This window comes from Chroicocephalus ridibundus, chromosome 6 (genome assembly GCF_963924245.1).
Source record: "Chroicocephalus ridibundus chromosome 6, bChrRid1.1, whole genome shotgun sequence".
NCBI classification, from domain to species: Eukaryota; Metazoa; Chordata; class Aves; order Charadriiformes; family Laridae; genus Chroicocephalus; species Chroicocephalus ridibundus.
Window position 1 is genome coordinate 14,136,572 of NC_086289.1, and position 24,853 is coordinate 14,161,424.

At 48.1% G+C, this 24,853-nt stretch overlaps 1 protein-coding gene across 7 annotated transcripts in view; it reads left to right on the top strand.

Annotated features, from left to right (window-relative positions):
• SH3PXD2A (SH3 and PX domains 2A) overlaps positions 1 to 24,853 on the top strand; it is a 275,496-nt gene that overhangs the window by 136,756 nt on the left and 113,887 nt on the right. The window contains exon 1 of one of the 7 annotated variants that reach the window (XM_063339363.1): positions 4,483 to 4,508. The exons of 5 other annotated variants lie outside the window; for them this stretch is intronic. In XM_063339363.1, the coding sequence (XP_063195433.1) occupies positions 4,507 to 4,508 (2 nt within the window). In that variant the 5' untranslated portion in view covers positions 4,483 to 4,506. Of the gene's footprint in view, positions 1 to 4,482; positions 4,509 to 24,853 lie in introns of those variants that run through there. One more of the 7 variants, XM_063339362.1, reaches the window with a different exon arrangement.

The window sequence follows — 24,853 nt, forward strand, 5'->3', positions numbered from 1 at the left end:
TCTATCACTTTCTCTCTTTCCTGTATCTTTTCACGCCCAGTCCCACATAAGCAATAACAGAGGGATGATAGGAGTGTCCTGGACACAGGTGAGATCCTGAGGCTGAGGATAAGCGTGCCCTCGCTGCCTTGCAGAAGTTGCCTGATTGCTGGATTTGCTGCTAGCATAGATTACAGCCAGGACAAGCCAGTCTGGAGCCATAACAGAAACCGTGAGCAAAACCTAAGCCGCACGTGCATCGCACTTGGGGCAAGTGTCTACCCTCGCCGGTGTTAGCGGCCTTGATAACTAACTTTCAGCAATGTGGGGAAACCTGCTCTTTCGCCCCACTAAAGGCAACTTCTTTCAGAAGAAGTGACAGAAACCAATTTAGGCAGAAATAAAATCATCAAGGTCTCGTACTGGTTTGTAACCTGTAATTTTTGTAGAAGTTGTGTCTGTCGTCTGCCAAACAGAAATTCGTCATCTGTGCTCTGAAGTTACTGGGTAATTAATCTTCCATGGTGGATAAGGCAGGCTGGGTTTTCAGTCTGCAGGCATGGAGAGCTATGAGCTAACCCCCAGCACTGCTGAACCTTTTCTCTCTCCCCTACTTCTTCATTTTCCCATGACCTTAGGAAAAAAAAAATCCGCACTTCATAGGTCTTTTTTTTTTCTAAATCACACTTTATGGAACACAGTTTTAATACTGTACGGTGCGTGTTTAATGATGTCCATATGGGTTTGTGGGTACAGGAATTAAATACATAACGGTTCACGATGACATAACACGGAAATGCAACTCCCGCAGTGCTGGTGTGTAGGCTGTAAAGGGTTATTAATAAAAATGAAGGTTTTAAATAGAAAACAAGCTTAGCAGCACCGTTTTGGCCTCAGGCCCATCTCTGAGTGATGGAAAAAAAAGGAGGCTGGAATATATGGTCTTTCCTCAATACATGAAAATAAATACATTTTACCACCATCCCCTGCTAAATGTTTCAGAGAGAAAGCTGCAGGCCTGATGGCATGGCATCTCTCTTCAATCAGAGCCTGAGCTCAGGGAGGTCTGGAGGGGATATTTCAGCAGGGTGCAGAACACATCAAACAAATACTAAGGGGGAGATTGATGCCTTAGATTATTAAAACGGGGTAAGGCCACAATGTTTTGATTGGCAAAACCTTTCAACGGTCGGACGTTACTGTTTCAGAAGAGCAAACTGCTCTGTTTGTGGGTGAGCCAGGAAAATAACAACTCACACAGTTTGGGGGAATGACCTCAAGGAAATCCCATCCTGTCTTGTAACCAGAGTTGCTGCATCAGTAAGCCAAGGAAATTACATAATGCGCCTATTAATATTATAGACAAACAAAGCAAGTTTACTCTTCTGCGTTCAGCCTTGTCGTATCTGCAGTTGCCCCAAATCTTTTGTTTTAAATCTTCAGAATAAATGAGACAGCAGTAGATGATGTGCTGAGAATCTCCCTCTGAAGATGCTGTGTCTGAGACATCTCTCACTGATTTCCCACTGGTGGTTAATGACAGTAACTGTATGGGGAGCACCAGCACAAACTGAATGTGATCCTTCTCTTGGCCGGTTCTTTACCCAGTGTTTTTGCTGGAGTTTGAGATGGTTACAGAGCGAAACATGTAAATCTAAATGCACCCAAACTAACTCTAGAATCTATGGTGTGGGATTTTCCATGTTGCAAACATGTCTAAATTGTCTCCAGGTTGTAGTCCAGGACAAGGTTAATGGTTCGCAGCAGTTGCATGAGGGTCAGGATGGGCAGGAATCAAAAGTAATCCTGCCCTGGTTTCTGTGTTGTGAAATCCCAGTACTGCCTCCTGCGTCCCTCTGCTCCTCCTGCAGTCCCTGCTCTGTCTACTCACATCCTTCAGCTCCAACACTCACCTCAGCCCATCCTTGCACCTCTGGATCCCAGCAGACAGCTTTCCCTAGCAGATGGCCATGAAGGATGCAGTGGGAATGCAGGAGGCATAAAACTTTCCTGCTTTATCCAGCACTGTCTGGGGCATATTCCCACCATCTGCTAGTTCCTTGGTGCCTCTGACTGTTGTTCATTGCGAGACACAGATGTTGTTAGCTCAGTGGCTTCTGTCCAACCACCAGATACTTCAGCAGAGGAGAACCCGGCCCATTGTATGGATTTGCAATTCGTGCTGAATACGTGGCATTGCATTTTTTCCCAACTCACCATAGCCAGGACAGTGAACAGAAACGTGGGACCGTGGGACAAAACGCTCTCCCTGCACTGTGCTGCTGTGTTCACCCTTCAACCTCCTGGCTTGAAACCAAGATCCTTCTCTAAAAATTAGTTAGAAAAACTACTCCCTGCTCGTATTCTCTGGAAAGATGGCTGGGCTCTGTCGCGCAGGGCGTGCATCCACCCCCTGCTCCCATACCAGATGACCAGGTCATCTCAGGGACACCTAAAGCTTTTTGAAAATGATATTATGTCTGTTTTCCCAAATTTCTTTGTGCTGACAGATGTCAGTTGTTTGTCTTCTGATATTGCTCTTTTCAAAAATAGGTATTATGTCCCTTTAAATAGCACAAACCACATGGGAATGGGATTATTTTTGTCCCTAGCTGCCTATAATCTATCTTTTTTCTTTTTTTTTAGTGAAACCAAAATCTTCCCAGGGATTGTTCCTAAGAATAATACTGAAAAGAAAGTGTCATGTGAATCATACAGTAGGAGTAATGCCAATAGTACTGCATTGCCCTTCTATAGAGCTACCTCACCATAGACCTTGAGGTGGAACCCAAACATGAACCTACTCTCTCAGCCTGACTGTGAAATACAGGTTTTATTTTAGAACTAGGGAAGCAAAAGTACGAAAATGGTTTTGAAAGGTCACCAAGGCTGGAACAGGAGCCAGAAGGTCTGAGTTTTAGCTTCATGTTGTCACTCTCAGCATACTTTCCATTATTTGCCTTTGCAAATATCATGAGCACACCAACTGGTTGAGTTGCTGATGCACAACTCCCCGAATCTGCAGGAGTGGATCAACTTTCCTATCAATTTTGGGAATATACTCTATTCGAGGAAAATGGGGCAAAGAAACATTGAAGTAGTTTGCCCTAGACTACAGTGGGAGTAGGATTCAGGATGCCCTTAAAGTCTCTGCTTCAACCCTGGCCCTGAAGTTCCTCCAAATGAACGCATACTCATCCCTTCCTTGTAAGCCTGTGAAGGGGGATCTTTAGCCCAAGACTGACCTCACCCCTTTGTCTTCCTACCCCAAACTGTGGTGAATTACCTCATCTAAACTCACTCTCCTGAGATGAATAGCAGATACCTGTGCAGAAGAGGCACAAAGACCAGTTCACACTTCTTCATGCGCTGGGACAGCATGGAGAGCAGGGCTGGCTGTAGCTGTGATGTGGATGAAGCATCTGCTTTCGTGCACAGACTCTGTCCCATGGCAATTCTGGGAAGGATCAGTGCGAGCCTGGAGGAAGAGAGGAGGGCTAATGTTTCCTGGGTCTTCCTCTTCTTCCTCAACCAAATCTCTGTAAGTAGCGGAAGCAGTCTGCTGTAGAAGAAAAAATTGCTCAGGAGCCCATACTCAGTTTCAGCTCCTGGCACATCAGTCTGTTTGGGGCTGCAAGCTTGGTTCCCTGTGACACTTGGCCAGATTACTCCATCTGCAAGTCCTTGTCCAGAGTCAGCCCTGGGTGTCCCTTGATGTCCTCTTCTCTCCACTTCGGCTGCCTCCTCCACCGCTTGTCCGCCATGTCCCTTACTGCAGATTTTGCTAATGGCAGCTTGTGTTGGAGATGCCCCCAGCACCACGAGCTGTCTGCGCAGGGCAGTTTGGCTGGGGCTGTTCGAGCAGTTGGGCAGCTGTGTAGTTTGGAGCTTGAGCAGAGCTTTCCTGGTGCGAGTTACTTTCGCGAGCGGGTGGAAGAGGGACGTGTCAGAAGTGCATTGCCCTTCCCGCTGGCTTTGTTCTCTCCCTGCCTGTCTCGTCCTGTGTTTCCCGTCCCTAACTCTTGTGCCTGTTGACTCGTGAGCTAACACGAGCACATCTGCCTCAGATAGACATTTAACTGCCTGACCTCCCCCTCAGGAGCTACTAAGCCTTTCCATTGGTGAGGGCTCCGATACCCACGCCATCCCGGCCCTTGCTTCAACGTATCTTCCTCCCACAGGACCCTTTACTGCTCTGTGCCTCCTCACTAGATTTTGCGGTCACCAAATGTGTGGTCTTTCCAGCAATTCGTACCCTGCAGCAATCTGACCAGAGGCCCCCATGCTCTGTCCTCCTCCTGGTGCCGAAGATAGACCTTGTCCTATGCAAAGCTGTCCCTGAGCGTGCCCGTGCCAGTGGGTGAGAGAATGCGCTGTTGCATGTAGCTTTTGTTCTCAGTGCACAACCCACCTCCCGGAGCAGCAGATAAACACAAACAGCCTTTTTCTGCGGTTTAATAAGCAAAGCAGAGCAGTGCTTCTGAGCCGGTTCTTTAACAGCGAGGGCATCTTCGCGTCCTGAGCCTCATGTAAGTAAATCTGTCGTCACGCTGTAGTCTTTCTTTTGTATACTTTATGTAGCAGCTCGTCTTAAACTTGTAAAAACATTTTCTGGGAAATTATGCGTGGGAGGTGGGCAACTCCTTCCATGTATTGCCAGCTAATCCGTAATACTCTCCTTTATCATAACAAATGAGGCAGGTTTCTCAAAAGCAGTATCTTGTGCTGTTCTTTTATCTCTTTCCTTTTGTTTTAAGTCTGGAGATGGGGTTCTGCCCTGGGTGCGTTTTAGAGCACAAAACTCAGAGCCAGGACTCCTGGCTTCTGTCTTGAGCACTAGATGCTCACGGCTGTACTAAATCCTGCTTGTTCAGTATCTTTTTGAACTGGAAGGGGCTGTAGGTATGCAAAATACTGTGTGTAGCCATGAATGTTATTAAATGTAGAGAAGAAAAAAAAGAAGTCACAATATGCCCAAGAAACCAGGAAACTGGAACTCTTTCAACTGTTCTTCACCTTGGGAAATAGAGGAACTTTTACATCCCACTGGTGCCTTGCTCTCCCACTATCCCAAAGTGCTTCCTACAAGTGAAAGCTCAAGGTTTTTGCAGGTTCTTGGGACAAAATGTTCCGCGCCCCCTGGGATCCGTCATCATTTCGCACCTCTTCCCTTCTGTTGAGCCGTCATTCCCCCTCCTCCAGCCTGGTAGGTGGCACAGGAGATATCACATCATCCCTGTGGAGGAAAATTAGCACAAAAGTATCTTGGAATTTGGCAAAGCACAGCTCTCTTCCTGCATCAGGGCTCATCTCCCCTTTAATGGAAATTAAGTGACTAAATCTTTTCGTCTTTCCCTCTTTCTCAGTTTTACTGTGTGCTCTGGGGTGAAGTTTTGTCATGCTACATTTATTTCTCCTTGCCAAGACCCTCTTTATGGCCTTTAAGTCCAATCAGGCATAGTGGAAGGCCATCATATTCCAGTGCTGGGGATGGGCTTTGGGAGCTGTTTATCTTTTTTCCAAGGATAACAGCACATTCTCATGTGTGTTGTGTGTATTTCTTGGGCTTACACAAAAACTTAAGGATCTGATTCTGGTGGGTCACGCTGGCAGGTGTCCAAACCCCGTAAATCTGGTCACTGTGCTTTTCCAAATGTTTATTGTGCTGTTTAAGCTTTTATGGGCTCTTCTGCATATTACATATGGTCTGAATAAATGTAGCGCAGCATTACTGTGCTTAGCTGAGATGCAGAAGAGCCTCCGAGGCTGGGGCAGCTGTTGCTGGCGTTTGGAGATGAGTTTCTTGGTTGAGCTTTCCAGGGTTGGTGACTTCAGCCCCATTCTGTTGGTTTGTAAATGCCACTTGATCTGAGGTCACAGGGGTGTAAATAAGAAGCAAAGAGTAGCAATTTATTGGATTCAGTCCAGGATTCTTGCGGCAAATCTCCCCTTTCTGAAACTCTAATAAAAAGGACTGGATTTTGCATGTATTTGCTCTGTGCTGCTGCTGTGGCAAGGTCTGCTCTGATGCCAGTGGGACTCAGGAGAAGCCTTTTAGGAATCAGTGGATGCATAGCCGGGCAAAAGTCACCTGCATTGCTTAAGTAAGGAGACACCTACAGACTCTGTCTAAGGGCCAAAGCTGCATTGCTCCTTCAGACATACGGCAAAGAGGAGACTCCCTGCCCCTCTGAGCCTACAGCTCCTCTTTGATCCTGGAGATCAAATGTGTGCCAGCCAGACTGAGACAGCCAGACTCCAGCTGGTGGGAGCAGGGGCAGAAACAGGCACATACAGGACTTGTGTTTGAAGGACAGCAGTGTGAAAGTGGTACCCAGCCCAGACCACCTCTCCCTCTTGTGTCATAGCCCCAGCCGTGTGCAGGGAGTATGCATGCCGCTGGGAGAGTGGCACGGTCGTAGAATCATAGAATCATAGAATCTTTGTGGTTGGAAAGGACCTTTGAGATCATTGAGTCCAACCATACACACACAAAAAAACCCCTACAATTTCTGCCACTAGAGCATGCCCTGAAGTGCCAAATCTGGACGTTTCTTAAATACCTCTAGGGATGGTGACTCGACCACCTCCCTGGGCAGGCTGTTCCAGTGCCTGACCACTCTTTCAGTAAAGTAATCCTTCCTAATATCGACTCTAAACCTCCCCTGCCACAACTTTAGACCATTTCCTCTGGTCCTGTCATTATTCACTTGGGAGAAGAGGCCAACACCCACCTCTCTCCAACCTCCTTTCAGGTAGCTGTAGAGGGCAATGAGGTCTCCCCTCAGCCTCCTCTTCTCCAAGCTAAACATACCCAGCTCCCTCAGCCTCTCCTCATATGACCTGGTCTCCAGACCCCTGACCAGCCTGGTAGCTCTCCTCTGGACACGCTCCAGCACTTCAATGTCCCTCTTGCACAGAGGGGCCCAGAACTGAACACAGTACTCGAGGTGAGGCCTCACCAGTGCCAAGTACAGAGGCACGATCACTTCCCTGCTCCTGCTGGCCACGTTATTCCTGATACAAGCCAGAATGCTGTTGGCCTTCTTGGCCGCCTGGGCACACTGCTGGCTCATGTTAAGCTGGCCGTCCACCAGCACCCCCAGGTCCTTTTCTGCTGGGCAGCTTTCCAGCCACTCTTCCCCAAGCCTATAGCGTTGCTTGGGGTTGTTGTGACCGAAATGCAGGACCCGGCACTTGGCCTTATTAAGCCTCATACAGTTGGCCTTGGCCCATGGATCCAGCCTGTCCAGGTCCCTCTGTAGAGCCTTCCTACCCTCAAGCAGATCAACACTCCCACCTAGTTTGGTGTCATCTGCAAACTTACTGAGCGTGCAACTCAGTCCCCTCATCCAGATCCAGATTGATAAAGATATTAAACATCCTTGCTCCCCTCTGTCCCAACTGGGGAAAGGGCCAGAAGCACTGAGAATCCGAGGTGGTCCTTTGCCTCTGGAGAGCTGAATTTGACACTGCAAAATATGTTCTGATTGCTTTTTATTTCTTAGTTTGTTTTTTACTGAGACTAAAATTCAGATATTGTCTCTGTGTTGGCTCAAATGTTGCAAATAGCTAAAAAATAAAAAAGTGGATAAAAACTCTAGCCGGAGCTAGAGTGTTCCTTGCTGTAAAGATGGATGGTTTTCTCTTCCTTCCCCGTTGCTTCGGGCTGAGGATTAAAATGTGGGTTACTGCTGGCCATGCTGAGATAGGAGTAAAACCCCAGGTAACTGCTGTGGCTACATTTAGAGAATTCCTTTTGCTAGGTACCTGATGCTGGATGCTGTGTGCGGGGAGAAGGAATGACAGTGCATACTGCAACCCACTTGGAGGTGGGAGTGTTAATGTTTTGGACCCTGATCCTCAGGAGCACGGGGGCACTGAACGGTATCGCAGTGTTTTCACACCTAAAAGAAGCAGGGGAAGGAAAGAGGGCATCGGTTGGGCTTGACAGAACCTTTTGAGCCGTTTTTCTCTGGATAGACGTTTTTCCTATGACCTCTAAAACACAAATACATTTGGTGCAAGGTCATTTATGGGAGAAGTTGCTTCTGCTGTGCTCTCCTCTCTTCGACCTTGAGGCTATTAACATCTCTTGGGTCAAACAGAGACACGGGAAGGATACGTGTAAACAATGGGTAGCACTAACGCTCTGGTTGTGATGGGCTACAGCTTGCATGACAGCAACAGCTTCACTTTGCCCTGGCTAGTTGAATCAGGGAATTAATAATAGGAAAATAATAATTCTGGCATGTAAATGGCCTGCCAAACTCAGCATGCACATGAAATTCTCCCTGTGCCGTGCTGCAAGGACTCTCCTCAGGCTGCAGTGAAGGAGCGGCTGTGAACCACCTCCCCACAGGGTGCCAGCAAAGTCCAGCACTCGGGGAAGATCCTGCAACAAACTCTTGGTTCTTGCTGCAAGGGCGGCCGCGTGGTGTTTGGCACAGCGAGCAACCTCTTAGGGGTTGTATAACGTTAGAGGGCAGGCACCATGTGCGGTAACGCTGCTGATGTCAGCTGAGTTACCCTGGGGATACACCAGTCCTTAGGTTTTTTTGGAGGTATGAGGTGGGGCAGTTTATTACTTAGCTTTGCACCACACTGTGGCGTGCATCCTGCTTTCCACCACTGCGCTTCTGTTGTCAGTGGTGCTGCTTTGACCTGCAGGAAGGGTTTGAACCTGCCTGTGCAGAGCTCACACAAACAGAGGTGTTGCAAAGTGCTGAGTCGGCAGCTCAGAAACCTTCTCCCTCCCCTCGCTCGGCCTGGTGACTCCTCAGCAGGCTGTTCCCATTAAAAGCTATGATGCTACTTCCACCTCTCTGTGCAGCTGCCCCCCCACAACCTGTGGGTGACCCTACTTTTTCTGGAAGGGAAAAAATAATGGTGACCATGAGCAGAGAGACTGAGGTGGACGTTATCTGAATCTGAGGTGGTCTCAGGAGGTGAGACTGCAGCAGCAGATTTTGCCACCAGAGCTGATATTTCAAAACAGGTTTTAGGGAGACCCGTTTATTGGATTGATTGTTTCCAGGTTTGGAAAGTCAGTAGTTTTGAAAATGAAGAGCAAATCCCAGAGTCCTGGATTGTTGCAGCCACTTGATCAACTATTATATGAAGGCATTTAAAAGCGTGTTGCTGATGGGAAGTGCTACCCAGGGTTTCTTTGCTTCAGGATATAAGGCCTGAATGGAGCCCAGGGAGCGTGACAGCACATAGAACTGAGGGACACCTTGAAATTCAGTATTTTAAATATCTGGGACTTGCCTATCTGTAAAATTATGAGAATAGGCTAAATTAATGCAGGCTTCCTGAAGATAATGGGCTTTACTGGGAGCCCACCTGGCTATTTGGCTCCCTCAGGGCTTGGAGGTTCTGGCAGGGGAAGTGCCGAATGTGTGGAAAGTGCCATTATTGTCATACGATTTGTTGGCAGCTTCCTTTCGCCTGCAATATCTGTCCGTGCCGATCAACAGCTCTGCTGAGTTGGTCCCGTACTTATGTCTCCAGTGTGTCTGAGAGCAGAGGAGTGGGTGGAAGAGAAGTGGCACAGAGAGGGCTTTTTGCTGGAATAACCCACCGCGTTCCCTTTCCCTGCCCCTCTGTCAAACAGCCTCAGTGTGTGATGCTGAAACCTGAAGCCGGGAGGGACATGCAGCTCTCTCAGCCACTCGGGCTCCCATCAGTCCTGCCTGAAGGCAGGAGTGAGGGCAGGGGGTCTGAATGCAAGCACCCAGTGTGTTCCCTTAAGCCATTTCCAGTTGCTCTTGGGCTGCTTAAAGCCATGTATTCTTTTATTCTCATTTGAAGAGGTTCATTTCTTTCTGCTTCTTCCTTCTCCTCACTGGGGTTTCTCCCCCAGCTGCCCATGTGAGAAGGAATGGAAATGTTAATTTGCTGCTCTGTAGCATGGAGAGGACAGGAAGGAACATCAGGGGATGCTGAGGATCCACTGTGGGGGGAGATGCACTTGGAGAGGAGCTCTCGAAGTGGAGAGAAGCTGTTTTTGCCAGCAGAGTCCTTCTGTGTCAAGCACAGGCAGCTTCAGGGCTCCCACCGCTTCCCCTCTCATCCTGGATGTTGAATCAGCTGTTTGTGTGGCCTCGCGCAGTGCAGGGGACAAACCCTCTGGCAGAAGGGTGGGGAAAGGGAACAAATAAAGGATTTGCAGTGGGGATGGTTGGTTTGTTCGTGAACAGCCTGCTGCAGGCTTGTGCTCACAAGGCAAACCAAACCCCTGGAGCTGCTCTTAGTGTTTCCTCTCCATACATGCTTTGCTGGAGGGTCCCAACGCAGGCATCAGGGGACGGCGAGGAGGAGGGTGGCAGGGTGGCCTGCTCCTGCGTGCCTCCTTCCTCTGCACGCCCCAGGGCTGCGACCTCCCCAACCTGCAGGGAGAGGGGTGGGAGGTGGGAAACGGGGCGACAAGAACAAACTTCCTGCAGGGGAGCCAAGCGTCAGGGCCAGTTCTTATCACAAGTGAACAGCCCTGACTGGGGCAGCTGGAGGGGAGCCTGTCCCGCTTCCCCAGGCCTCCTGCCCTGCTCGCCCTGCAGCTCGCCCGCAGCACAGGAGACTCGCTGACTCCAGCGTGCCGCCCTGCCAGCTTTGCCTGCAGATACCTGCGCATCTCAGAAAGGCAAGGGCCCGTGACTTGGCAGCGCTGAGGGAAATGCCATCCAAGCCACATGAGAGGGAGAGGCAAGTTAGCACTGGGCTGCCTGGGAGCGTGGCTGCCCATGGAGCGGCTCCCACCGCTGCAGGTATTGTGTTGGGAAAGCTGAGCCGTGCCCGCCGGGGAGCTCACTGGGCTGTGTGTGCTATGGTGAGCGGCTTCGCCTCTTGCCTGGGCTCAATCCAGGTTTCGTCTCATGGCAGCTTCTCGGGCAGGACTGTGTTCTCCTCCAAAAACCAGAGACCAATGCATGGGGCTGACCCTATTCAAATTTTGTCTCAGCACACTTCAGTCCTCATTCATGTCTCCAATATGAGCTGGAAGGAGATGGGAGAGTAAGCACATGTCCCTTCATCCCCCCTGCCTGAGAAGCAGGTTACATGGGAGCTGGGAAGTGAATTGTGCTGGGCTGGAAGTGCCCATTGAAAGCAGAGCAGTCCCTGCACCGCATGGTCCCATGTTGCTAGTCTGGGGATGAACCCCCAAAAGCCTCCTTAGCCCTAAAAGTGGAGTGTGGTGCCGCTGGTGGAGCAAGAAGCTGCCACCTCAGTGTGAGAGTGGCAGCACCTGGGCAAGGTAGTGATGACAAGTTGACCACACATCACTGCTCTCCAAGCCTGAAGAGCAGTGGATTGTCCACAGGCCCTCTCTGAACCATGCTAGATGAAGATGGCTCTTGAATCTGAGGTCTGTAACATTTGCTGAACTAATACCATTCGAAGTCAAGTGCTGTGATATCTAATGTGCTGTCATTAGGTCCCCCCTTGCTGAACACCTTGTCTCTTCTATTGCCATTTTTTTATTGCCCCTTCATTCCAACAATTACTCTTGTCAGTGGTGACACAACTCATGTTGTGTTCTTGGAGACCAGATACCAGGGGATGAATTGGACCCTTTATGCCAGCAGGAGGACTCACTAGTACGGAGGCAACAGCTTCCTTTCCCAGCCTTGCACGAGCTCTTTCAGTGTGTCCTGTCCTTCATTCTTGCAGACCACATTGGGACTGCACTGAAATTGAGTTGGTGTCTAATGTCTCCGTCCCATTGCTGGCATCTGTTTTACAAAGAGCTTCCCCTGGGAGAGGCCACTTCACTCTAACATCCCGTTCTTCACTGGCAATGGCTGGCACAGCAAATGGAGCTCCCAGCGGGACGGGCAGGGCTTCACCTGCCCAGTGTCCTTCCCTTCCCAGAAAGCCAGGAGGGGAACTTCTCAGCACGCTTCATCGTGCTGGAGGACAGCCAGGGACGTTAACAGGCACGTCCACCCCTGTCCACAAAATGCTTCATGTTCAACATTGCCCCAGATGGCCGAGATTCCTGGCTGCATTTCACACAAAACTTAACTGAAAGTCCATTACCTGTCAAAAGCTACTTGATGCGGAGAGTAATATTTTGCCCTTGTGTGCATGTGTATATATATGTAGATGTGTGCAGTCCTACCACAGCCATAGCTCACCACCCTTATGTCTGACTTTGTATTTAAAAATGAATGGCAATGCTTGCACTTTACCGGCAACCTGCAGATCAGCCTGGCCAAAAAGCCTCGCCAACGAGACATGCAAACTTAGAAGTTTTTAAGGTTTGCACTTGGGGTTTTTTGCAGAACTCTCCTATGCTCTTGCAAAGCCCTATTTGTTGCACAGCTTGTTGCAGCCTGTAAAAATAGCTCCACTTGATGACAAGGGGTCGGGCATGGGAAGGCGCTGTGTTACAGGCTCTGCAGGCATCTGCTGCCACATCGTGGGGAGATGCTGCTTTACATGCATTTACTGTGCAGCAAAAGGCACAAGCTGAGCCGGATAAAAATGCCTTTGGTTTGTGTGGATGTTGGACAGGGTGATGTGTGTGTTCTGCTCTCTGCGGGGATGTGCCCTGCCTCACCCCCTTGCCATGCTCATCTGGTGAAGCTGACTTTCTCTTGGCTCTCGCGTCTCAGAGAGCAGGAATTCCTCCAGACAGCAATGGGAAAGCTGTGACATGTTGCTATGAACAGATATGAAATAGCTTTTCCACCTGGCTTCTTATTAGGTGTTACACCCCTATCTTTTTCCGTTGGTCTTGTGATAGTCATTTTTTTTGTATTTAATAACATTGCATCTAAGACTTGATGAGGGGATGGGAAAGAAGCAGACTTGCAGTCTTGAACATTAATATGAACGACTCCAGAACCACACCTGGATCAGATGTTTGTAAGCATATGGAAGAGATTGAAGATTATCTACTTGTCTCTTTAATACTCGGTACTGGAGTGAGTCATCTCCCCAGGCCTGGGAAGCTGCGCTGATCACCAGGCTCTCCTTGATCCTGCTCCACTAAGCTAGAGAGCTGACTTGGAAAGGGAAACCTTTCTCATCCCCGGCTTTGGCTGTGCCGGGGCACTCGGTGGGGTTTCAGTGTGGAAGGTGTCACTGGCTTGCTCACATTTTTGGCTGTAAAAGTCAGAGTGACAACTCTTCTTACAGCCAGATTTCGTGCGTGATGCTGTTAGGGGAGTTGTCAGCACCTAATCTGGGTGTTTGCTGTCGTCCAAATAGTGTTGCCAGTGCATTGCATGTGCAGCCTGACACACTGTATATTAATCCAAGTTTTGGCTTGCTTGCTTGACCCAGGAAGGATTAAACCCCACCCCACATCTGATGAGGCTCCCTTGGGCTGCCGCTTAATCACCCTGACGCTCCTTGGCAAAGCTCAGGGAAGGTCTTTCCCTCCACAGCTTCACAGGCACTGTTCTTCCCTAGGTGGCAGGGACTGCTCCCGCTTGTCCTGTATGCTTCCCATCCATCCGTCCATCCCCAGCCCAGTGGTATTGTAGACCACGTACAGTTCTTCTGGGAATCTGGCAGCCAGCACCTGATCACCTCTTATGCAGGCTGAGTTATTCCCTGCCAGGCCCTGCTTCTGCCTTGCAGTGAGACAAACAGCTGTTCACGTTGCTCCTTTTAACCCAGAGTGGGGAGCAGGTTGGAACCACAAAGCCTTTGAAAAATTATGGAACAAGGACAAATTTCCAATCAAAGCCCTCCAAATCCACTGAAGGAAAATTGCTCTTCATTTGCGAGTGAAATGGAAGACTCAGTGCAAGGGCAGGAGTGGTGCAGAATAAAGAATTTAAGCAATCAAGTAAAGGAAAGAATGACTGCTCCTAGGGGAAACAGAGAGGGGCCTGGGACCTCTTTAACCTGATCTAATCAAGCAACTTCTGATGTTTTACAATTGCAGGCAACCGTCTGACCCAGAGCTGGGCAATCTGCAAGCCGCAGAGTTATGAACTGTTGGTAAAATGGTCTTAAGAGAAAAATACATTTGCAATTATGAACTGAAAAACCTGAGCAACAGCATCTTGAGGTTTTAGACCCATGTCAAGCTGCTGTTGGGAGACGCGGGGTCTCTGCCCTTCTCACAGCCTCCCACCGGTCAGCAGTGCCTGGAGAAGTTCCCAGCTGAGCCCCTTCAGGCAGTGGCTGCCTTGGCCACAGGGTGCCTCCTCGCAGGAGAGGAACTGGGGCTGCAGGTCCTGGGCAAGGTGCATCCCTGCCCTACACAGGTGGGTCAGTGAGCTGGGAAGGGAGGAGAAGCTGGGAAGGCCCCTAGTGATGGAGGTGCTGACCCAGCCTGCAGTGCTATGGGCTGACCAGGCTCTGATTTGAGCCAGCTGCCTGTGGTCCCCCGGGTCTGTGAGGAGAAATTTCCTCAAAGCTTCTGAGAAGAGGCACCAGTCGCAGTCCAGTTACTTTAATCCATTATATTGGTACTAACTGGTTTGTTCTCAGAAGTGCCGAGAATTCCCGGCTGTGGCAGGGACTCCCCTTGTTGCAGTGCCAGCTTCAGACGGGATGTGCCTGGGCTAATTGTTTCTGGATTTGGCCAAGTGGAGTTTTCTTTCTCTTCTGGGAAACTGACTGGTTTTGTGCCCATGGTATTTGCAGAGTGCTGAAAAAAACCCCTTCCTTCGCAATACTGCCTGCCTCCTTAAGGTGCTGTTCCCTGGAGATGCACTTTTTCCCCTTTCAAGGCTTTTGATGTATTTTCCCATGTTAGAAAATTCAAAAAGGCAGCATGTGAAGCTGGCTGGGGCCAGCGAGTATTGCTGGGGGCGGCAGCTTTGATCCTCGGTGGGAGTTTTGCAATAAATTTGATCATGCATTTTTCATCATTTGCTCTGTGTGCGTGCGTGTGTGTGTGCGCACGCGTGCCTTGCAGGGGGTACAGGCACTGATCCCGAAGCTGCGCTCAGCACAGGGGTAAAACCCACTCGTAGTTCACTGCTGATCCAAATCCTTCGCATCCCCAGGGTAACTTCAGCTGGAGTTTGAAATTTGACCCTGCCGTTTCAGGGCTAGGGAGCTGCTCCCATCTTTAATCTCTCTGACAGTGCCTAGTCAGGGCTTTCTGAAGAATTTTGTTAGTCTGTTTTTCCATAAAAGCATTAGTTTTCTTTATCTGAAATTTTGTACTGCTATCTGACCTAATTACTTGGAAGCTTACGAGAAGGGTTTGAAATGGGAGAGAGCTGGGTTTGTGATCCAAGTATGAGCCTTTCACTGTTAATTGTATTAGCGTTCATAATTGTATGCACATTTCTAAACTGTCATGATTGCCACATCCTTTTAACACATGGGGCAGGACATCAAAAGGGTTATGTCTGCTCAGAGATCAGCAGAGAAGCAAGAAATTAAATTGCCTGATACCTTAAAAACTATTATGTGAGCTGTTTTGCCCCCATTGTATCAAAAGTGACGTAGGAAATATAAGTCTGGAATTAGGCTTTTGAAGCTCATTAGCCTTCAAGATTTAATTAGCAAGAAGCAGGCTGTTTAATGGAGGTTTGAGGTGCTCTGTGCCTGCCGTCACTGCTGGGTGGGCAGGGGCTCTGTGTAGCCGGGGTGGTGGGAGCATCACTGGGCAGGGACTTGCGGGATGAGTGGGAGGAAAGGGTTAAGTCTTGAATTCAGATTCTCTCTCTGCTGCAGATTTGCTTCAAGGGAGCTGCGTTGTCTCCCTGTTCGTGGCTTAGCCTGTGTTTTAACTCTCAGGCCAACTCCCTGTAGAGGATACCTGTGGCTGACGGGTAATGCAGTGATTCTTTGCTTTTTGATTCAGGCTTTCCACAGTCATACCGGTGACAGGGTAAGGTCCTCTAGTCTGTGTTTAGGAAAAACATATTTTACGAACACGAAATACATGGACATACATGCATGCTCCATCCCTGGTCCTGCCAGCTGCATGTATCTATATACTTCTGTATTTTCAGGTATCGTCAGTTTTGCTATGCCATGATCAAGCATATTGAGCTGAACACATTTCATCAACAGATCTTTGAGAAGGCAGGTTGTTTTTGCAGTTACAGAGCCCTGCATCTCCAGGGATATTGGCAAAAGAGGTTGTCAGGGCAAGGGAAGTGAGTGTTGCCTGTAACAGAATTGCAAACCTTTTGGTACCCAGAGTGCTTCCCACCCACTGAATCCAACGTGCGTGCTTTGTGCATGGTGATGGATCACATCTCATGGAGGTGTCGGCAGGGACTTCTCAGTCCCAGCTAGAGAGTGTTTCTTCATTGTGCCACGCCATGTAGATCTCATCTTTCATGTAGGTGCTGTCACTTTGATTCTTTATCTGTGTAAAGCCTGGCTGAGCGGGTCTCCCTTCACGGACGGTGCCTGCACAGGTGTTGCCACAGTGCAAGCAGGAATTCGTCGTGCCTGGCCTCCATCAGAGCAAGAAGCATCGCCTCCAAGAGCACCCCGAGGATGCTCTATTCTATGACTATTCTATTCTGGACGCAGCGGATGCAGCCGGCAGAGGGAGTGCGGACCATTGCACACTGTCTGCGTCTCTCCCATTAAATGCAGCACCCTGCAAACCGGCCTCTTTCTTCCCTTCTCTCAGCAGACCGCTAAGTGGGAACAGAGCGACACGATAACGGATTGTTTATTATGGAAACGTGCCACTTTTAGGAGATTTACAGGCAGCTTTGTGGAGCTCCTGATCGCTCTGTATTTTTGGTTTTAGTCCGTTACTCATCCTGATACATCGTTGGTATATGTCTGACCACGGCTGTAAAAGACGCTAGCGGGGACATGGTGGGGCCAAAGCACAGGAGATAGAAAGCAGCTGTCAGGCAGCATTTCTTCCAGGGGTTTGAGGAGTACCAGCAGGCTGTGTCAGCCGGCAGTGACTGTTTCTCAGTGACTGACTTTACAGTCAGACTGTTTTGTAGTTCCTTCAAGGCCCCATGGTTTAGTGGCTGCACAGATGGTTGCGTTGCGTTTAGAGCAAAGTGAAATAACACTAGTTCCTCCCGTCCTCTGCCGCCTCACCCAGAGAAATTAGCAGCCTCTTTTGGGAGCTACTAGTCAAAATCCCAGATCCAAACACCTCCAGACTTTCAGCAAAGTTTGAAACGAGTTCAGGAGCTGAATTTCAAGTCTACTTTTTCGGTGCCAAAACCCCCAGAGCTGAATACCCGGGAACTATGGAGGTGGGGTAACTCATGGACCAAATACACTCTGAGCTTTTCATTGTCTACCTCTAATGCATCAGCTCTCCCAAAATAATATGTCTAGCATGGTTCATACCACAGTCGCTGCTGTAATCACCGCTGAAACCTGGATAGGCTAGAAATCCATATGTGTACCTGTGTCTGGGTGAATTTGGCAGACAAAAAGCAGTCCTATCACATCATCTGCCAACTTTAACAGTTTTGATTTATGCATTTTGAGGTTACTGAGCTCTTTGCTGACAGAGTTGAAGGCCATCTCTACTGGCGCTGTTATTGAATGAGCCACCTCGGGAGCAAGACTGGCTTCCAGATCACAGCATAGCTGGGAGCTTATATCTTTTACATGTGAGATTTCTCCTCTTGTCTCATTGGTCTCCTGCACTTTGTTAGCTCAAACAAGTGCTTCCAATTATGGAAAAGTATATGTGACATACATCAGTCATGGTCGGCTTTTGTGCACCGTAATTTTAAGGGAGGGGGGTACAACTGTTGCACTTGTACTTGCACCTTTACCTGCTGCTGCAACCTAGGGTAGAGAAGAAATGTGCCATGGTGGGTACCTAACGCTCCTGGTTTCTCTAATGAAGCTTTGCTTTTGGGGCTGTTTTTTTTTTGTTTGTTTTTTTATTTGCCCCTGAAAGAGGAAATTATTTAGGCCAGTTGGAAGTATATGAGGGCTGTTTTGCATGGGGAAAACCAGAGCAGGTGAGCAGTTCTTGGAATTGCTTGGGCAGTAGACGAGAGCACGGAGTAAGGGACCGGCGCGAGGGTAGTTAGTTTCATTAGAAAGACTGTCTGACTGGAGTGTAAGCTGAGTGTAGCGGTCTGGAAAGTAGATCATCTTTCTGCAAGGCACAAAGAAGAAAAATAATGGCTCCAGATTCATCCCTTGTGTAATTCTTTTGAAGTTGGTGGCTTGCACCAGGATGATTTAACCCCATTAATTTTAATGGGTCACTGCAGCATCCCAAGGGTTGCTTTTTGCTGTGCTCCGTTCTGAGGCAGAGATAAAGCAGAACCTCAGCATCTGGGCTTGGACCCAAGCTTGATGTCCCCATAGGGCTGGCTTGGGCCCATCCACGTTGTGGCTGACTCCAGTTGGAGAGGGAAAAGGATGCAGGAGATGATGATGTGTCTGAGCCCCCATCCCGTGACAGCTGGGTGCTGCCAGGACTTTGTTGTGAGCCATAACCTGCCTGAAAAGTGATACCTGGTTTGAAAACCAAGGATAGGCAGGCTAAGAGCGCTCACTGGAGTTAACACTGACCCTCGCCCTGCTGCGGGTCTGCTGATCCAAAGCGATTAACACACGGAGAGACAAGGAGATGTGGAGCAGTGTGTCAAAGACGAGCCTGAAATCGAGCAGAAACCGACACCAGACGATCCCTGGTGGAACTCAGTGGGCAGAGCACGAAGGTCAGTGCCCTCGACACACGACAGGGACTCGGGGGCTATGGCCGGGGACAGGGATAAAGCGCATTTACCACCTGTTGGTCAAAGCAAGCTGGTCTTAGCAGGAGTCAGCCACGCATAGTTAAAAAGCCCACATATCACAGCAGGGAAAATTTAATCTACTGCCAGGAGAGGGGATGCGTGTTTGTCACCAGTTGTCAAACAGCTGAAAACGCAGCGGCAGACACAGCTGTAGTGCTCGGGCAGAAATAGCGATCGTGCCCCAGCCTCAGCAGGCAGCAGCATGTCGTCATGCCCCGTGCTCAGCCCCTGCTCCTCAGGGACCTCGGAGACTGCCTTGCGCCTCAGCTCTCTCCGTTTTCTGTGTGCCACTCCTCATGTGCATTGCTCCGAGGGACGTTTGTAGGAAAATAGGATTACTGTCCTATTTTGAGGGTTGTGCAGCATTCACCTGACTCCCTGTCCTTCCTTTTGCAATCATTTGCAAGTCGTGCTGAAGTATTGACCAGACAACAGGAGATGAGGCACAAGCAACAGATGGACCATAATGAAATGAAGCACTAAATCTTCAGGCAAACGTTCTTAGTAATACAGAGGAGGGGGAGGCCCCGTTTGGTGAAGGTTGGGTGTAAAGTCATCCCTAAGCAGCCTGCTTTTGTCGAGGCATCAGCTGCTCCTTAGCACCTTGCAGAAGGAAGGCAAGACGAGCATTGCTGTGTCTCTGGGCATTTATCCCTTGACAGACTTGACATGGCTGCACAGTGGGTCCGGGGAGTGGGTGCAGACATGGGTCTCAGAAGGGAAGGACGTACCATGTGTTGCAATAGAAGTTGCTCTGTAAACTCAATGGCTTAACTCCTTATGATACCTCCATTTAACCTCATTGGTCTACAGCCTTCTCCCAATCACAAATTGTATGGTAAACTCTGTTAAATCATTTCATAGCTGAAGCAGATCAGAAAATCCATCTGGATTGGCAAACTGATTTGTAAAATGTTTTATAAAATAAGCACTCATGTGGCCTTGAATTAGATCTTCTGCAAAAGCAGAAGGGAGGGGAGCTTATCCTTGAATATCAAAGGTTGTTCTTGCAGCGTGTGGGCCTTGGAAGACCATGTCTGCTGGTACCCAACATATCACAGTATAGTATTTACATACGAATGCACCCTGTACATGTGTCTCTCTATCTTTTGCGGGGAGAAGTGTCAGATGTAAAGGGTGAAACTCAATTTGCCTATGCCCAAGATACGGTTGCAATTCACCCCAAGGGCTGGAACAAGTGCTGCTACCGCTGAGCAGCACCCAAGGAGGAATTTCAATCATGCCTGTGCAAAGACAGCTGGAAGAGTCCCAGCAAAACCTTGTTTCTCTGTCAGGTTATTTTAAGTAACTAACTGCAGCAATTCCCTTCACATCACACAGGGCTGCCTGCACGGTCCTTGTGCAGCCTCTTCAAGGGTAGCAGGGGCTGGCAGCATGAGGCAGTCCGAGTGCCGCAGGATTCTTCGGGAAATTAAGCCTTTTCCATAGCAAATGAAGTGACTGAAAAGTGCAGGTACTGCTGCAATCCTGCCTGCATGTCCTGATCCATGAGCAGCGTCGTCAGCCAAAGTCTGCACTGCAACGTGTTAGTACAGCTCGCTGCCGCACCTCTGAGCTCCTGCGATCGCATCCTCAGAGCATCCTACCTGTGGAGAATCCAGCGTTATTCCCCCACATTATGTAGCTAATAATTTTAAGTAATGGGGAACTCTGAAAAAAATTGCAAACTTTATTGAACAAAGGAGATACCAAATATGCTGAGAAAAGTATTCGTTACTGCTCACACACTCTGCTCAACGTTAAATGTGAACAGACTGCAGCAGGTGTGAAGAGATGTGATACAGGCTTGGAAACCCTGGAGCGAGCTGAGGGAAGGGCCTGTGAGAAGAAGAGAAAAATGCAACGTGATGATGAAACGCAAATATTTCTGTGACTGTGTTTAAGTGCAGGATCGGGGGCCATCCAGCTGTCCGTTGGCCGCTTTCAGCCAAAAGACAGCAGAAGGCAATGGATGATCTCACCCTGCTCCTCTTAAATCGACAAATCTCCTCCACAGTGCTTAAATATCATTTTTTCTAAGGTTATTCTTTGCCAGCTGTTTGGCAAAGCCTGATATGGGCTGAACGTTTTCTTCTCTCTTCTCGCTGCTTCCTCATAACGTAGGAAACCGCTCGGGTGGTTCAGATGGCCGCGGATGGGAGGTAGGACAGCCCGGACGTATTTCAGAGGTTTGAAAGTGTGTCGGCAGAAAAACCCTCAGCGTGAGGCCAGCTTTTGGGAGGATAGTGCTGACGTACGGCTTGCAGGGATCAAAGCCCAGGAGAAGCTCAAACAGGGCTGTCTTTGAAACGCTGGATCCTGCAGATATAATGTGGTGGTTTTATCTGACCTGTGAACATCTCTGACAAGGCATCAGGTCATTAGTCTTGTGCTTGTTATTGTAACATTTGCTGTAATGAAACACTGGCATTTTTAAATCACAGCTATCAAAGCGTATCATAAATTGTAAGCAGTTTCTTTTCCTTTGTTTGAGTATATCCCCATGCCAAATCATTCAGTGCTCATATCTTCTAAATTAGGCGTGACATTACCAGTGAAAAGCTGTGACTGACCATAAAATAATTATTTTTTTAAAAAACAGAGCTCCAAAAGCAATGTATATTTCCTAAAAAAATGAATAGAAAGTGACCCTTACCTCTTAAAACAGTTCTGTTTCCAGCCTCTGATAATAACTGTGTATTCAACTCCTGAAGTGCTAAAAAGTCTGCTTTTTGTAAAGTGGAATTTAAAAGACTGTTACTTAAAAGTACATATATATATATATATATATATACTGTGCAGTTACTCCCACCCACAACCTGATTTTCTTGCTTCTAAGAGCTGTGACACATTTTTAAGAGGAGCAGTATATTTTTAAACTCAGGCTCTGGCATGAGATGAAGGTCGGCCCAACTGAGTCTGAGTCTTTGAGGGACCGAGAAATTGAACCCCAGCCTCCACTCTTCCTTTGCAACTTTGGGCCAGGAGCTCTTTGCTCAGCTTTCTTCTTCTGAAATGCTGTGGCGTCTTGTTGCTGCTTCTGAGGAGAGAGATCTACCCAAGTTTCCGGGTGCTCAGCTGTGAAGATAACATGGCCACAGTTGCATTGGCAACTGGGTGCTGTGAGGTCTTTCAAGTAGGGTCCGTTCCCAGCCTGAACTGCAGTTTTTCTCCTGCGATGTTCCTGACTTCAAGTGTTGAGCAAAACTGCACCCACAAACACATTTGCAGCACTCTCATCCTCGTTGCTGTTATTTTCAAGTCCTCTTTGGGAGACAGACTTTCTTTGGAGCTGTGGGTGAGCCACAGCCCCAGGGCGTGCGCATGATGGGACCCATCTCTGTGCATGTCCTCCTGCCCTGGGCTTTGGGAGGTCATCAGCTTTCACAGGTTCCTCTCCTGCCCTTTGAAGACCCTCAAGGCAGACAAAGGAGGGATCAGGGACAGGGTATAATGTTTGCAGTTTTGATTGTTTCTCCACTGGTTAGAGCAGTTCTGGGGCCTGTTGGGCATGAGGTGGCCTGCAGACTCTGGGGAAGCAGGGGCAGAGAGATGGCCAAAAATCACTGATCGTCCTTCTCCATCACCATCACAGGTTTATTTTGGTGCACAGAGGGCTCTAAGATTTTCACGACGTTGTTTAAAAAATGTTACTTCTTGGGTAAAACCAGGGCACTTGCCCTTTTCTGTGTCTTTACTGAAAAAAGGGTCTTGGTATTGTTATCACAGCAAACAAATGAAGCAACTTACCCCCTACCACATAACCTTGCATTCTTCAGCATAAAACAAAGACACATAAATAATCAGCATAGGGGATGTGCCTGGCCTCTAATGTATGTGGAGTTCACTCTTCCAGACCCTTGGTTTCTTCTGGACAGTAATTTAGAAGGAAAAGCTTTTATCTAATCATGAGGTAGGTCTCTGCACAGCTCCCCAGGCACCGCTAATGGATGGGATGCACAGCAGAGCTTGAAGGTTTTTTATTCTAGCTGGGTAAGATGGAGAGCTGGGTTTCTGGTGTCGCACACGCTATTGCTAGGTAGGTCAGAGTTGGGTTTTGTGCAGGGCCCAGGATGTTCATGTTGTGATCAGAGCGATTTTGCAATACAGTGAGGTGTGTGTTATAAGGAGGGGAGGGAGGAAAGTGGCTGTGGAGGGGACGACAGGTCGAGGCCAGAAGTGGAGAGGCGAGGACGGCCGGGCAGCTGGTGCCGGACAGACAGCAGAGGCAAAGCAGAAGGGCCCTATTCCAGGAATTAGCTTCAGTCCCAGAGGATGACTGTGGAACAAATCATTAATAAGTAGGTTATTGGCAGCAGGACACTCCGTTTCATGCTCTGATTCATAATCCCTACTGCTGCATCCCATGGCTGGTGTGCCCAGATCCTAGTTTTGGATCTCACAGTATTTTCCAGCAATGAGGGATTATTCAAAATAGCACTGAATTCAGATTTGCTACGGGGAGCTAAGAGCAAGGCAGATCTTTGTACGTCACATTTACAGTTGTTTTTATGGAGCATGGTTGTAGCATAGTACAATATCCAGTGTATCTGCTTGGCTGGACACCACACCGCAGTGTGGACTTCAGGATACACAAGCCTCCCCAGGACCTCAGGGGTGTTCTTGTCATCCTGTGGTAGATGCAGCTCTACGTGCAGGAGCTCACCGCCAAGCACGGCAGGGCATGTCCCCTGATAGGAAAGGCAGTGCTCCTGCTGAGAGTGTGCTTTCTTATCATCCACCTTCTGGAATTTCAGGTAACAAAGGGAGAAAATAGTGCACAAAGGGAGGAAATTGTGCACAAAAGCCGTTTGCAGGGCAAGACATTTGCAGAACCTTGTTGATATTCTGAGCTTGTGAATTACTGAGCAAGTGAGATCAACAGCCTAAAAGGAGGGGGTGTGATTCCTGACAATTGATGGCATTTTCCCTTCGCCCACATCTGATATCTGTATATCAGATAACACGAACAGTTCAACAGTACTAAGCTGCCAGTGGCCATTTAGCTTCGAAAACATAGAGATCCTTCAAGTTGCAGGCCAGAAATACCCCCCCAATCAGTGTTCATTTTGAAGGAACAAGTAATTCCTCTTTTAGCCAAATTAAAAGGTCTTCTTCAGTAACCAGTGGAATGGATGGAAATAATTAAATTCATTCATTATGCCTCTTCACTTTTATGAACCTAGAACATGGGAAAAGACATGGGAAATACCACACACCCCCACCCTTTGGAGATGTATGAGGTGAATTAAAAGTTAATATCTGGATTGAGAATTGGACGGGAGTTACATAAAAGGAACAAGGAGAAATTTAGTGTTTTCTGCATGAGCAGGTCTGAACAACATCCAAATTTTTATCTGAGCTGGACTGCAAAAATTTCAGACATTGCAGTGTTTCATGGTGTGTGATGGTGCTTCTGTGCTTAACATGCCTTGATGCCTTTTACGTTCTTCATAAGTTTTGAATGCATATAAAAAGATTATTTTTTTTTACATTTTTCAGAGGTATTTAATATTTAACATTGGTGACCTTAAAAAGTCAGTTGACATGATTTGGGGTCATTTTGGGCAAGTATATAGGTATATGTTGGAGGTCAACCTGATTTTTTGATTTGCCCTTTCAATTGAGTAAGGCTCAAGGAAGTATTAGTATGGATCCGTACATGTGCTAGTGAAAACATCTTCTGTCTCTGTGAAGTTATTTTTAAGTTCGGTATTACAATCTATAAGTACGTGATCAAATACCAACCAAGTAAAATTTACTAGAAGTTTTGATGGATCTGTAAAACTCAGGGTATATCTGTCTATCTCTAGTCTCAGGAATCTGACATAGCTGTGCTATTTTCTTTGTTTCCTTTACAGAATGAACTGAGTACTGAAACTGAAACAATCTCTTAGAGCATTCTTGAAGTATAGGGCTTTTTTTTAATCTATAATTTCATACCCACAGTACGAAATATAGCATCACCATTCACTCATGGGGTGCTCAGTACGTCCTTTTTCAGCAGATCTGATACTTCCAAGGGTGGAGTACACAGGAACGGTCTGTGATGCTACTTTGCAAATGCCGCGTAATTTAGCTCTCTCACCTCTTGGGGAAGAGTGAGACCTGTTATCAGAGTTGGGTATTTGAAAGGGGTAATGGTCATTACCTTGAAAAGTAAACCTAGTGTTTGAAAGGTTTTATCTTTGGGAAGTTGT